The sequence below is a fragment of the Monomorium pharaonis genome, chromosome 5 (assembly GCF_013373865.1).
Source record: "Monomorium pharaonis isolate MP-MQ-018 chromosome 5, ASM1337386v2, whole genome shotgun sequence".
Lineage (NCBI taxonomy): Eukaryota > Metazoa > Arthropoda > Insecta > Hymenoptera > Formicidae > Monomorium > Monomorium pharaonis.
This window is the reverse complement of record NC_050471.1, coordinates 22,135,415-22,150,672: the sequence shown is the minus strand read 5'-3', so window position 1 is coordinate 22,150,672 and position 15,258 is coordinate 22,135,415. Positions and strand designations below refer to the sequence as shown.

The following is a 15,258-nucleotide window of genomic DNA, read 5'->3' as shown; positions in this document are numbered from 1 at the left end:
ACTTTTCCAATTAAATTTTCGCTGTTCCGGGGAAAAGTAAATGCTGCTCGGAACTGCGAACTCGTTCGGATGCGGATGAGACTTACGACGACGCGCGGTGATTGATGGTTATACCTGTTTACCCCGGTAAGCCGCTTTTTCCCCGCTAAATTCCTGCATAAGTACGCCGAGCTCTCTGCTCGTAATGCCTTTCACTTCCGGTCGCGTCTCTTGTCAACGGCATATTAGACGAACAGAAGTTTTAGGAGTGAGATTGCGGACCTATGGGACAAGCAGGAGAGATTAAACAGATTGCTGACGGCAAGGAAAAATTACTGATAACACACAAGAAAGAGAAAAAATTATGTAATTTAGAAAAATACTTACATTTATAATCTTTTTGTTGAATTCTTGTTATTATATTCTTTATGAATAATAATTTTCACATATATTTACTTTTAAATATAATTAAAATATAATTTTATTAATGAAAATTTATAAAAAAAATACTCATGTTTACATAAGTCTTTTCTAATTTTAAACTTCACCGGACAGCATTATAATTAAATCTGCAATTAAATTTTTAATGAGAAGACATCATTGTAAATTTATATTATATGATAAAATATACTAGCAGTCCTATATTATCGACACAAAGGACATTATACATAATTTAAATATAAATTCAAAGAGTGGATACAGCGAGAGTTTATCGGACAGTGGCGGTGGCGCGGCGGCGGCGGCGCGACGACGAGTCGGTCTGAGTTGGGCAAGAAAAATTGCGGCTGTCCTGTAGGTAGCATGTAATTAACTCGAACAAGTCCTTTCATGTTTTTTTTTTTTCTCTTCAGGCTCTCTCCTTTTTTCTTTACGCGTAGCAAGAATTGTCAGAGCAGCAGCGGCGCTGGCAGCCGGCTGACATGGACAAAGACCGCAACGCCGCGGCGCCGCTTTGTTTCGCACAAAAGCCCGCGACGCGTCCGGCAGCGAGGAAAAATAATGGGAAAATGTAATAAATCGCGTGATTAATTAACCCACATTTGCCTCCGCGAAACAAACTCGCCAAAGGATACCTGTTCCCGTCCGGATGCTCAACCGTTGCTCGAAAATGCTATTATTTTATTTATAATCAAGTCAAAAATGCCAACATAGTTTCATTTATAATTGGTAATTTGCACTTTAATAAAATGATTAATTGGCTAATATACTGTAGTATATTTAAGGTAATAGGCATATTTTTACATATTTATGGGTTGGATATCAGTAATTTACAAATCGATTGTTGAGTTTTATCTAAGAGACGCGCATACTTTTTGGTTTCATTCGAAACACCATTTACAAACAGAGAGATTTCTTTTTCCAGTATATTCTGCACGAGGATTGAAAGGAAAATAATACCCAACGCGTGGAAAAAACAAAAAACAAAATCTGTCGTTACAATAGACAAATACATAAAGATATAAATCGGGATTTTGGAATTGGCGCATGAAAGAATTGAGCATATAAATCGGTAGATGGATATAACTCTTTTGTAATACATCCAGCGCATCTTAAATCCCATATAACTATTTTTGCTCTACGCAGCTATAAATAATGACTGTCGATGAAATGCGATTTCGATCGCTTCTGCGTTGCTATTTTACCGTGACGAAGTATTACGACAATCTCGTAATTACATCGGCCGTTCGAACAGATGATATAATATAGCGGAGCGTTATTACGGAAAACGCGCTCGCCTCGTTCCGTGCGGATTGATTAATAATACACGGGGATGCCGGCGCTGTAATTAAATTTGTCAGGCGTGAAATCTATATCGCGCGTTATTCCGATTTTACGCGCGTCGCATAGATCACGCAGAACAACGATCCTTACACAAGCTGGTCAACAACAACAACAACAACACGTCCAACGTGTTGGTACGAATGGCATGCATAATTCTCAGGTATACAGATGCATACTCGTATTCTCGATTCTCCAGCATTTGTGATAATGTCACAAGATTTTTTTTTTACACAGAAATCAACAAATGGCAAAATTATTTTCCATGTGAAAATTATAATTATTACATTACTTATCTTAAATATCTTATACACCTACAAATCTATTGCAAGTTTATTATTACAAGTTATAAAAATATTCTTTGTTAAAGATAACTGTTATTTTAAGAAAAAAAATGAGTAATCGTTTTTCTTAGATATTTTTCTACCTACATGACGTAAAATTACACTTAATTAACTACAGAATATAAATTTCTAGTTTAGTCAGCTTATTTTCTTTCTCGGTATAAGAAAAATAAAAAATACAATACATTTTGCTTTTCTACACTGCGCTGCGATAAACGTTGTAAATGTTTTCATCGCAAAAAATAAATAAAAAATAAATTTTTGGATATACACTTTTTCATTTTATAGATGTTTTGCAAAACGCTTGGCAACGCGCAAGATAACTCCTTCGTCTTTTATCGAAATATCGGATCAATAACCATCGTGAATCGCAACTTCGATTGAAGGGTCCTGCGGTTCTTTGATAAGTCCGCTGTCTTATTTCCATTCAACTTCAAAAGTTCAACTTTTCGTCGCTCACACGCTCTATCAAGTTTCTTCTTTCTTTTCTTCGTTTTGTCGGAAAAGTCTCGACTCTATCTCGCCAGCAAAATAATAAAAGAAATTCGCTTAAAATTCACGAGTCACGCTTTTCGATCAAAGGTTCCGTTTGATCCGAGCGTTTAAACGTTGGAGAAACTAGAGAGTTCAGGATCTCAAAGTCACTCTAAGAATTTAGGATTTAGAAATCCCGAATCAAAAAGTATCAGATGGAACAAATTAGAATATGAAAATCTAGTTTAATACTGAAGTCAAAACCGCTCAGAAGAGAGAAGGTCTTTTTATTAAGAGATACTAAAAACTAGTCATATATAATGTGAATGTCAAGCTTCTAGTCACCAGTGTATAAATAATAAATAAATTTGATCTTATTGTCAACCTAACTGGCAAAATTTTATTGTTGAATTTACAACGTTTCAACCTCTACTTTAGGTCCTTATCAAGTAAAACAGTCACTTCACGCATTTTACTTGATAAGGACCTAAAGTAAAGGTCGGAACGTTGTAAATTCAACAATAAAATTTTGCCACTTGGGTTGACAATAAGATCAAATTTATTTACTAGTCATATATGTACAATTTTAATATGCATTTGAATATTTTTTTAACTCTTTTCCTTTGAGGGATCGCTGAATTAAGGACGATTAGATGATAATGTTCTAACAAGAATGCTCTTGATAACGTTGAGGCGAAGCATTGAGACGCGATAAGCGCGGAGTTAATTCGTCCAGGTGCTATCACAGCCAAAATCCGAACTCAAACTGCTCCGGATGCAACGGTCCGTGAATGTTTGACCGCACAATATTTGATACTACGTACGTAGATATTCCACTTCCAGGATCTAATCGTGGCTCGACCTAGATAATGGCTGACAGGAGCAGAACTGTGGAACTGTTCGCGATTTGAACATCCGCGGATTTTGAACGAAACCCGATGTACAAAGTGCATATATCTATTCAAATATGAGTGCGTCAAATGTATAATGCGGATACTCCGATATTTAACTGCTCCTCACGATTACCTGATATTAAAGCATAAATATAACAAACCGTTGCTTTAGCGCGCATGTAGCAACAATACACGTATTTCGAATTAAATATACACATATATTGAGTTATTTTTGAATATATTATATTTCTTTTTCATAAATGTTTAGGAATACGAAACGTTTAATAGACAATTTAAAATTCATAAAGTAGCTGTTTAAACCATGAAATTTAAAATATGCAAAATTGCATGTCACATTAGTTGTGATACATGTAAAAATAATTGTTTCTATTTTTGTCAGAGATAACTTATTGCTACATAAAAGATTATAAACGCTATTAAGAGATTCTATCGCATTCTAGCACTGCATTAAATTCTAGAAAGTGTAACGCTTTATAAAGTTTGAAATACATACTAAAATATAAAACTTGAAGAGTTTAATAGGGCAGAGGAAATTGGAATTGTAAATGGCGAGCATAAATTAAGTAAAAAGAGACAGCTTCAATATGTAGCTTGCGTTTAAATAGTCCTCTATGTGTACCCAAGTATTAATTATAATTTATCATTATTTCAAAGTAACGATACGATTTGTCTCTAAAGCATGATGTATTTTCTGTCATCGACGTGACAAATTGGAAAAAATAACCAGGGATTGCTCGTCAATCCCACTTGAAATTGTATTCACTGACGTAGGTGCAAACAAGTGGTAGATTAATATCACGTGACAGTTTAATTGGGGCAGCGTGGATTAAACTAGAAGCGTGGAAGGGTCAGCTGGACATTTTTCATGGCCAAACCAAATAAATAGGACCATCCGGGCCGGCGGTCCTGACGAGCAGATAAATTCCTGTCACGTCGACGTCCTGTTCCCATCTCCGCGAGAGCCTTCTGTCCTGTCGATTTATTCCAAAAATTGCAATAAAGTTAGCTCTGATAGCAAAGTGATTTTGCTCTATCGGGGAAAAAAAAGCGGCGCGAGAATTGGCAACTCGCTTTCAATCGCGTTGCATTTGAGCCTCGATTTGTACCATCGATTCGATCAGCTGGGGCAAGAAGGCGAACAATTGACCAGAAAGTCGAGGATCAAGCGGCATCACATTGGGAGCAACCCCGCGGCGAGGTAATCCTCGTCCTTCACCGCGAAGTAATCTCGTCCCTGACGAAGAAATGGGGGCGCGAAAAGAAGAGAAGGGGATTGGGGGGGGGAGGGGAAGGGGGAAAATTGAGGAAGGATAATAACCCCCGCATCCATTCTAGGTCGCAGTTTCGCGAGAAGGTACGAGGCATCCGTGGAAGCCGGTTAAGTTCGTCCTTATTGTTCCGCGAATTGGATTCGTCGGGCTTAGACAGGGGGGGCTTCCCCTGGAAAATGTTGCGGCCGTATCGTCATTGGCTGGTTAAAGATATCCCTCGATCGTCGCTTAGGGACTCTCTTGCACAGGAAGGTACTTACCTACTCTCCCACGAAGTTTCGCAACGGCTGTGCACTAACAAACTTACGTGAATCCTTTGGTATTTACGTTAAATCGTCCGCCCAGCGCGCATTCGAAGGAAATTTGCGTCTTTAAGTCCTTAAATGGGATTTTCAAGCTCTTCGACTTCTTGCTAAATCTTAGAGTGTTTTGGATCATGCGTTTTCACACTCTGTCTCTCTCTCTCTCTCTCTCTCTTTCTCTTTCTCTTTCTCTTGTTACTTAAATTTGATGAGAAACTTGATATTGAATCCTCGAATTAAATCCTTATTATGTACTGTATACCATCAGAGTATTTAGTTGTCGAGTGTCAACGAATTAAATTCTCTCTGAGGTTTTCAAGGCTCAAATTTATATTCCAAACGAATCTTGATCTTATCGTGGGTTTTCACTTGAAAATTTAATTTTAAATTTTAAACAAAATTAAATCCCAAATAATCTCTTACTCTTACGACTTTCAGCTTTTTACTCCAAACGTTCCTTCGCGCTTATTCACTCTTTTTAACTTTTGCAAATACTTCAGCTTCTTATAATTCAGCTTCTTTCTTCTTACCTGATATCTTATCTGTGTTCTCTCATATAATCTGTTATTATTTCTCGCAGAAATATCGATTTATAGCTCTATAACTCTATCTAGTTCTATCTCGAAGGGTCACTCGGGTCCCCTAGGTGGTCTTCCGACGTTCCTTCCGCTTCCGGAAGAAACAACTATGGCGCAACAAACAACCCACAGGTTATTTGTCTTCGTTCAGTATACCAAGGAAAGCGGGCTAGAAGAACTGTGGGTACAAGGGGAGGATAAAACATGGAAGGGATGAGAGGGTTATGAAGAGAATTCGCGAACGCAGCCGCAGCTGCGTCGCACTTTCGAAAAAGCTCCTGCCGAGGATTTCGTTTAGTCTCGCGAAGAGACGTGGAATTTCACCCCCGTCCCAAGAGAATTTTTCATTTAGCCCGCATTATTTATACGCACGCTTTGGCTACCTCCCAGAATTCTCCGCGAATGTTTCATGCGGAAATTAACGTGCCGCGTCTGCATCTTTCTGAAAATGAAACTGCTTGTCCTGAGGATTCTGCTGAATTTTGCATTATGAAACTATTCCAAGTCCAAAAATAGGTGCTATTCATTTCCATAAAATTTATTCTTGACCTAGAAGTATCTAAATGTAACATTTTTGTTCATAATTTAAAAACATCAAGATTTAAGTTTTTTTTCAATATGTAGAATGAGAATCATTTTTGAAGTGACTACTATAAAGTGTCATGCAATTTTAATAAAAATCGATTTATTAATATTTTTATTTGTGTTTTAAGCGATTCTTCTTCCTTATCGTTATATAATTCTTTAATCCATCAAATGTGTAATAAATACATTTATTTATTTGGCACTTAAATTTTTTAATTTCTGTAACTGTACCAGATAATGTCTATTGACTTGTAATTATAACTTTACGTGATTATTAAATATTTATCAACAAGTAAAATTTGGTAACAATTAAAATTGTAGATTGTTGCTTTAGAGTGTTTAGAGGAACATTGAAAACATTTCAATAAATAGTTAGGCAAGCTGTTACAAGTGTACAATGCATTTGTACACTGAAAAACCTGTTTAATTGAATCAACCAATCTCTTGTTTGTATGTGGGCAAACAAAACAAAAATACATTGGTTGACGCAACAAAACAATGTAGTTGTCCGCACATATCCAAACAAAAATTTAGTTGATTCAACCATATATAAATTTGTCATTGCAGTATTACAAAATATTTCAAATACATTTTTTTGTTGCGTCAACCAATGTATTTGTTTGCCCATATCCAAGCAAGAGTTCAGTTGATTCAACCATATGGGTTCCTCGGTGTATACACACTCGCTGGGAGCATAGCGGCGATCTTTCGATCGATCGATTGGAAGTGGAACTGGTATTCGATGGCGGCCTCTTGGGTCCTCTTCGCCAGCATCAGTCACGAAACGCCGTTTTCTAGCTAGTCAATTTTGCGGCATTGTACGTGAAATATGGCGGAAATGGAGTTCTTCCGTTGCGTGGCTCTGCGAGGTACACACACAGTCCCTTTTCTTCACGTCAATCCCGTAAGAAAGCGCGACGTCGTGAATAGCTTTCCGATGCTCGCACACGCTGCCGTTGTCTTCCTGTGCCTGTCATCCTGTCGCAGCGCATCCCCTTTCAGATGCACCGCGATGCACCTGCGCTATTCTAATAACTATGATTGCTGTTGGACTAACCATAGGTATACACCGACGTTGAAATGAGACGTTGTAAAGAACAAAAATTATATGGAGAGGCCAACAGCCGAGAGACATGTAAAATAACAAATGTTGTAACTGAAATACAAATACGTCGTTTATTTTTCAATAATTGAGAAGATAATGTTGGTGTTTTGACGTTTCAATTGAATTTTCTAGCGCAGAAATAAAGTTAATTACAAAAATGTTAAAACGTAATAGAAATTATGTTAAGTAAATATAAGAAGACAACACATTAAAGAAATGTGGCGACTCATTAACTAATAAAGAAAGAAATAATTACCTTAATAAAGTATAAAATTTTAGATTCTTCTCTTTGCGTCTATATATATATCTACTAGTCTGAAAATGAAGATCCTCACGATCTCATTAACTTAATCCGCAAAAATGTAACGAGACAAGAACCTCGTGAGAAATTAATCCAAACAAAAAAACTCTTACATCCAATAATCCGCTTTAAGAATGAAGACCTTGCTGACAAATTCTTAAGCTGTTTTATCTTAAGCTTTTTTTATGTATTGTTATATTTTGTTTAAATTAAAGTGTAAAATTCTAGAACCATTTAAAAGCAAATTATTAAATTAATGTAGTTTGTGTATTTTTGTAAATAATAAAATTAAATCTCGAAGATCCAAGCATTCAAAAATTTTAATGTATTATTGTTGAAATCGTTTTGTTCTTGTTCGAATTAACTATCAAACCCGTCGATAACTGCACAATGCTACATCCTGTGTATCCGTTATTCGAATATAGTTACTCGGGGATGCTAAATGAGTCCGCAGGACAGTGCACGGTCCAAGACCTCGACTTATGTCGGTACTCGCGTTTATGTTTGCCACTGGAAGTTGGCAACTGGTATCCGCCGACCAGAGACTATTTGAGTTTGCCAAGTTGTAATAATTGTTCACCAGTAACTGTCTAGACGATAACGGCATTCCGCTATCGCTAAAATAGTCAGCTGCAATCCTACGGGAAGGTTTGGCCCTTTCAAGGATAGTCCCTTGATAAAATCCAATCCCCAGCCTTTTTTATCTCAGCTTGACTTTCGCCCAAGAATCTACGCTGTAATGAATTTGTGTTATACCGACATCGTAAGCGCCAAAGGCATTTTAAGATTAAAGGTTCAAGATTAAGAGTAGCTCTTGTAATTGGTCGCAGGCATGGTCTAATCTTTGAATTTTGAATAAAAGATTATCACAAAAAATTAAATATATGTCCAAAAATATTTTAACTTGTATATAAATTTATTCATTTTTACAAAATAAATTAAAGCATAAAGTATTGTAGATAATTTGTAATAATTTATTAAATGTAATAATGTAATAACGTGTGCTGAAAAATATTTAATACAAATTTCAAAACAATATTATGTGTCTGTAAAAGTTTAAATAAACATGAAATTACTAATTTACATATAATTACAAAATTTATTATAAGTAATTTTGTCTCTATTTGTTTTTATTTATTTTTACCTATATATGTAGAATTTTATTTTGCATTAATTTTAATTATAGTTAGCTTAAAAAATTTTAGAGAATTCTGTCTTCTTTTGTTTCTTCCTTTTTCTCAACTAATTAAATGTTGGGCTTAGCCCATTTAATCCCAGTACGTTACAATATACATAGAGAAAAAAGTAAAGGAAACAAGGAAGAAAGCAAGAGCATATAAGAATAAATTATAAAAATAAGTAAGAAAAAGAGTGAAAAAGATGAAAAAAAGTACGGAAGATGTTTAAGAAAGTAAATAATGATAGTTGATAATGTAGTTGTTTTAGAAGAGAAAAGGGTACAATAAATTAATTAAAGTAAATTAAAGTTCAATTTACAAATACGCCGAAAATTTGCAAATAAGTTAAATACAATGAAAAACAAGTTAAATTTAAAATTAAACAATTGAAAAAAAGCGAAAAAGTTGTTTAAAAAATAAAATGCATAAGTAAAATCTTTAAATCTAGTATTATTAATATTATGAGTATTTTATACAATATTTTATGTCAAAACATGTCAAAATAAAATATTAAACATCTAATGAAATATAAAAAATATATAAGTATTAAATTTTTTATGACCTTAAAAATACGAATACGCAATTGTGCTTTGATTTTGAATTGCAACCTAATTCGTTGATTTGATATTTGAAAATTAATTAAGCAATTATTAACAAAGAGCGATAATGAGTCATTCAATTCTACACAATGGCCTCAGCTGATTTGACAATTTATTAATGACCTGATTTAGTAATCTAGTTGATTGCCGTATGATTATCATAATCCGATGTTAATAATATATAACCGTGCGTTATGTAAATTCCTCCTGCTCTTAGTAAACAATAATATAGTTAAATAAAATATAATTATTATTTATTAAAGCATACATGTGTATGTGTGAATGTCTTCTTTAATAAATATATTACTATTGGAAATTATAATAAATCTTATCATTATGTAAAGAAAATATTTTTGTACAATTATAAACCAATATACATAAATAATACTAGTTTAAAAAGTTAAATGCAATTAAAAATATTTGAAAAGTTCTTAATAATTTATAACATAAAAATATGTATTCGGTTAAAAATTAATTCTATATCTTTTTTTATGTTTCAGGACATGGTGCGTGCAACGTTCAAAACTTATTAAAACTTAATATTTAAAATTTAATTAATTAAAAAAAGTTCAGTCAGTTATACAAAATACTAAATAACAACAAGAAAAAAGAATATAAAATGTTTGCAAATTATGATTTACGTAATATGCGTTTTAGAGACACGATAAGAGTTGTAATAGAAAAGATTAATTTTTTAAATTAATTAATAGAAAAAGTAAATTGTAATTTATTCTTATTATTATTAAGTGTATTAAACAAAATGCTAAAAAACGTTTTTGGTTGAGGATCTATGTCGATATTGTCCAATACTTCCCAGAAGTTTCAAAAAGGAAGTCATGACTCACATAAATGGTAAGATATATGATTGTTATAAATTATATCAAGCATTATAGAAGTAGAAGAAAATTATTAGTTTAATTGTTACTCAATGTTATTATTATTAGTCTTAAACCTGTGACAGGTTTGATGCAAAGCTGACAGCTTACTTTTCTCTCTCTCTCTCTCTCTTTTTCTTAATAATAATACTGTCATTTAAAATAAATTTTGAAATATATATTAGATAAAGAGAGCAAGAGCAAATTAAAATCTTTTTAATATTACTTTTTTGTGAAAATTTTCACGTTTCGTTTGATTCGTGAAGCGACGAGATGGATTCGCGGCAAGAAGGCCGTATCGTATTGATAAGGAAGAGAAATTATCGGAGCGAGTGACGGGACCGAAACAGCTTATCTCCTTTTTCCCTGCCACGTGGATCACGAGGAAAACGTGGCATCGTTACACAACGTTGAATTTCCTTCTCCTCTCCAGGCCGATAAGTACTGATTTCCATAATGGCTCCACGTACGAGTGCACTCACTTATCCCCTACCCTTTGCAGCACTTCCCTGGAACCACCAACCTTACCCTTGTACTCTTCCCTGCAACCGTTGTGTGCGTGTGTATATATGCATATATATATATATATATATATATATATATATATACATACACATATACATACACATGGTCCTTTTCTATCTGCTCAGGGAAACTTCGGGTCTCCGTAATCTTATCGCGTAATGTGAATTCAAGACTCGATAATCGCACCGAGACGTGATTAATTTTTTGATTTACGCCTTTTATATATGCTGAAACGTCGTACGTTTTTATGATGGCGCCAATATTTCCACAGATGGAATGTCGAAATATTTTTTAAGTTTTCAACGTATTCTAGTCATGTTAGGTTGCTTCATATACTCTAATCTGGTTGATACTTCATGAATTTTTATTCCACGTATGTTTTTTAAACTCGATATTCTAAAATAATTTTTTTTTGCTTTTTTCTTGCTTTTGTCTTTAAAATAAAAGAAATTTGGAATTAAGAAATTGTACAGACTTTCTTAATATATATTTTTTTATTATATTATTATTTTTAACAGAGAGAGAGAGAGAGAAAGAGAGAGAGATCTGATTCTGCTAAAATATAGCAAACGTATGATGTCTAGAAAGTGTTTTCTCGCGCTTATCGAGTCTGAAACTTCCGCCTTCTCACGCTTATCCCATCGCCTTCAGCTCTTGTCGCTGTTCCCTTCGGCCATTTTGCTTTATCTTTTATCAAAGAAACGCAGATGAAACTTTCTATCGCAAGATTAGAATTTGCTAATAATCGAAGAACGAAAAAAGTGTCGTTACTATCGCGCGTCCTTGGAGAAACCACTCTCAGAATATCGATTATCCATCGCATTGAGACGAACACTCGGTTATTCGTTCTTTGTTCCTTTTTTTCTTGAATATCATTGTCATTTTCCAATAGAATCGATGTAACTGCGGCGTACATTAATTAAATATTGATATAGTTAATTGAACGAGCACGTTAAATAAATACGCCACCAAACCAGCAACGAGAACCGCCACGTCGTGGAAATTAAAACTAACAAAAACACAAAATTAATTGATGCGATCGAGCAATCGCACGCGAAATAATTCGCGATTGCAATAAAGTGCGACTTTGTTTGTTTTAACATTGCTTATTGCAACAATTTCAAGTTAATATTAATTAATAATTGTTATTATGAACGATATTATGACAGCACTGTTTTGTCTTCTTACGTCATTGTATCTATAGTTTATTATTATTTATAAATTAAAACTTCAACTTTGCGCCAGAATTTCAATTCCGATACTATCAGTGTAAGATTTAAAGTAATAATAAACATTTGCTGTATTAAAACATTAATATTAAAGATTATTGACATTTTTGTAGTACATATAATTATCAAAGTATTTCACTTAAATAATTTACTTAACGTTTAAATTATTAACTTAATTAATTTCCCTTATGGAAATTTGTTTTTATACTATTTATAAAAGTTAATTGAAGCTATTGGGAGACTTACGACAGTGTTGTTGATAGAATTAAAGTAACAAAAAAGTGTTGTAAGTTGAAATAAATTAACGTGAAACGCGGTTGTGTATAATACTTTCAGAGAAGCTCACCGGGATGGAGGAGACTCGACGAGCATCGTAATTAATCGTGCAAGCGTAAATGAGAGACGATCGTCGTGGGACGCGGAGGTGATCCATAGATCGTGTCGGGGGCGATCAGTCGCGGTAGCGCGGGCGAGGCGAGGGAAGGGTGGCAAGATGGAACTCTTCCTAATCCTCGTTTGCCTGATCGCGCCGCCCGCCCTCTCGCTCTCCATCAAAAGCAAGGTCAACCCACGGATCGTCCAGACACGCTACGGCGAGGTGCAGGGCGTGACGAGGTCCTTCGAGTACGCCAAGTTCCTCAAGCCGATCGACGTTTACCTCGGAATACCCTACGCCACACCGCCGGTCGGCAGCAACCGCTTTTCCCCGACGAGAGCGCCGAGTCCTTGGGAGGGAGTCAGGTAGAAATGTACTTCTTTAAAGATAAGGAATCGACATTATTTTTATGAATTTAATTTTTCGTAGCTGGGCATAAAAATTAATGAGATTGCACTGTCGTGAATAAAATTTTAAGCGAAGAGTTTTCTCATCGGCAGTATCAAGGGTGTACTTGCAATTGGACGTAATTATATCTTATAAAGCCAGCTTTGAAAATTAACTTTTTGAGTGCGTTCTTCGAGAAGACATAAAGTTGAGCCTGGTGCGCATTTGATTCTGAATCGTTTGATTTGAAGTGAAACATTGCAGCGGAAGGATCAATAAAAATGTTAAATGTTATATTTTTAAAATATGTGGCATTTTCGATTCTTGTATTCTATTCTGAATAAATTGCTGTGAATATCGTTTATCAAAATCTCGAAATGTTTTGTTTTATCGTGAACGAATTTACGCGAATTTGAGCTACACAAGAAATTGTATCAATGTTGATCAATTTCTATTTTTGTACGTGACGTTCGTTTTTACGCATTTACGATTTCTTTCCAATTAAAAGCGAGTACTTTTCAATTTTATAACAAGCGCGATCTTGTCGAAATACTTTGGATGCCGCGCAGTCTTCCTAACTCGAAGTGTCTGGGAATATCGCAGGATATACAACATTCTAAAATTATGCCAAGATATTCCTTGGCAAATCTTTCGAATGCCGATGTTATATTGCCGTCAGGTCCGCTCACAATTACAAAACTACTAAAAAAATTTTAATTTCCCAACGTAGTAGAGATGATAAATTATTGTAATTAATTTTTTATACAGGATCGGACGCGATCAACAAGTATTAGAATTAATTAACTAGGGAAGGTAAAGGAATTACGTAATATAGAAGACAATACACCAAGATATCAATCTTAGGATAACAATTTAGAGGCAGTACGTTGTATGATTAAGACACCTTGTAGTCCAATATATATCCGCTCCGAAATACATTTCCGTCGACGATGTCCGTCCTTATTGAACACGGCGACGCGTATTCCACGCGAAACTTTGACCGCTCGGTTCGTTGTAACGCACGAACGATTTCCGATTTCCTCTGCAGATTATCGGACTCGGTGGGTCCAGTCTGTCCCCAAAAGCTGCCGGACATCACAAACGAGCAGGAAGCGCTCGAGCGAATGCCTAAGGGAAGACTAGAGTATCTGAAGAGATTGCTGCCTCATCTGCGTAACCAGAGCGAGGACTGCCTCTATCTGAACATCTACGCACCTGCCATGGGTGAGTGAACGTATAAACCCTCCAGCGATTCAGTCGCACGAGTAACTTTGTAAACGTCACGCGCGATTACGTCGATATCTCCTGTCGTGAATAAAAATCTAAATTCCAATGGAGCACGTTTGCTCAATTTTAAATAGCTCGAATGTCATGCGAAGCATCGCCGCGGTTTGCCGGGAGAAAAAGAATCCGTTGACAAGTTTACGTGACAATTGAAGATAACATTTTAATGACTATAATAATTAAGTCCTCCTTTTTTTAAGTTAGACGTATTAAATATGTACTGGGCTTAAAATATGTATTAGGCGTACCTTTTTCTTCGTACATTGAGACGTTATCGAGCTATTGAATGGAAGTATATATAGTCAAACCGATCGATCAAGTAGCGAAACTTCTTTATACGCTGGGAATACGTTCTGTGCTCTTCGAAATCACAGCCAGCGACGATGCCGACATTATCTCTAGGGAAGAGCTTTATAACGCCATTCTACAGAATTGCATTCACTTTTGTGACGTATAAGGTCCTTAAGTTTCTTCAGACTGTTGGAAATTAAATAAATGAATTATAAGAAAAATCAAAAGTTTTTAATTCCGATTTAATTACGGATTTGTTCGAGTAGTAAAATTTACAAACTTTTCTTTGAGATGGGATTTAAGTTCAATCGAAAAAATGCTTGGAGGATAAGACAATTTTTTTTCCATTCTCTTTAAAAAAAAGTTTGAAAATTTAACGATTGTCAAATAACAGTTTTTAGCAAGTAGCATTATTAAAAATGTATTCTTTGCGAAATGAATTATTTTTGCGCGTGAATATACATAATGAGTCCAATCCATCAATTCTCTATGTCTCTCTCTCTCTCTCTCTCTTTCGAAAAAACGGAATTTTAGATGGGCATTAACAGATGAAGTAATCCTTACTGGTCGTCGCGCTAGCGGGGTTGAACGAATGGCGCGGAAATCTATGAGCGGTTGGAGGTAAACGGAAGGGCGGGAAATGCGGGAAAAGCTCGAGGCAGGAAAAGCCGCTCTCGGCGAGGCGGGACGTTTTGTTCGTTACGGAGTGTCCCGATTAAAAAACGATTTTTAAGATGATTCACTGGCGGTCCAAATTGAATCGCTAATCTAAGTTTGAGGGAACTTTTCGCAGAGTCGCGGGGGGGGGGGGGAAGGCCTTGTGAATTATGGCGGCCGGGAATAGATGTCATTGACCTCCGTGCGATCCCAATATAGCGGTGG

At 35.3% G+C, this 15,258-nt stretch overlaps 1 protein-coding gene across 2 annotated transcripts in view; it reads left to right on the top strand.

Moving 5' to 3' along the window:
- Window positions 1-15,258, top strand: part of LOC105833651 (neuroligin-4, Y-linked) — a 217,941-nt gene that overhangs the window by 34,357 nt on the left and 168,326 nt on the right. Inside the window, exons 2-4 of one of the 2 annotated variants that reach the window (XM_036287401.1) lie at window positions 9,910-9,915; window positions 12,375-12,779; window positions 13,850-14,025. In XM_036287401.1, the coding sequence (XP_036143294.1) occupies window positions 12,532-12,779; window positions 13,850-14,025 (424 nt within the window). In that variant the 5' untranslated portion in view covers window positions 9,910-9,915; window positions 12,375-12,531. Of the gene's footprint in view, window positions 1-9,909; window positions 10,262-12,374; window positions 12,780-13,849; window positions 14,026-15,258 lie in introns of both variants that reach the window. The other variant, XM_036287400.1, reaches the window with a different exon arrangement.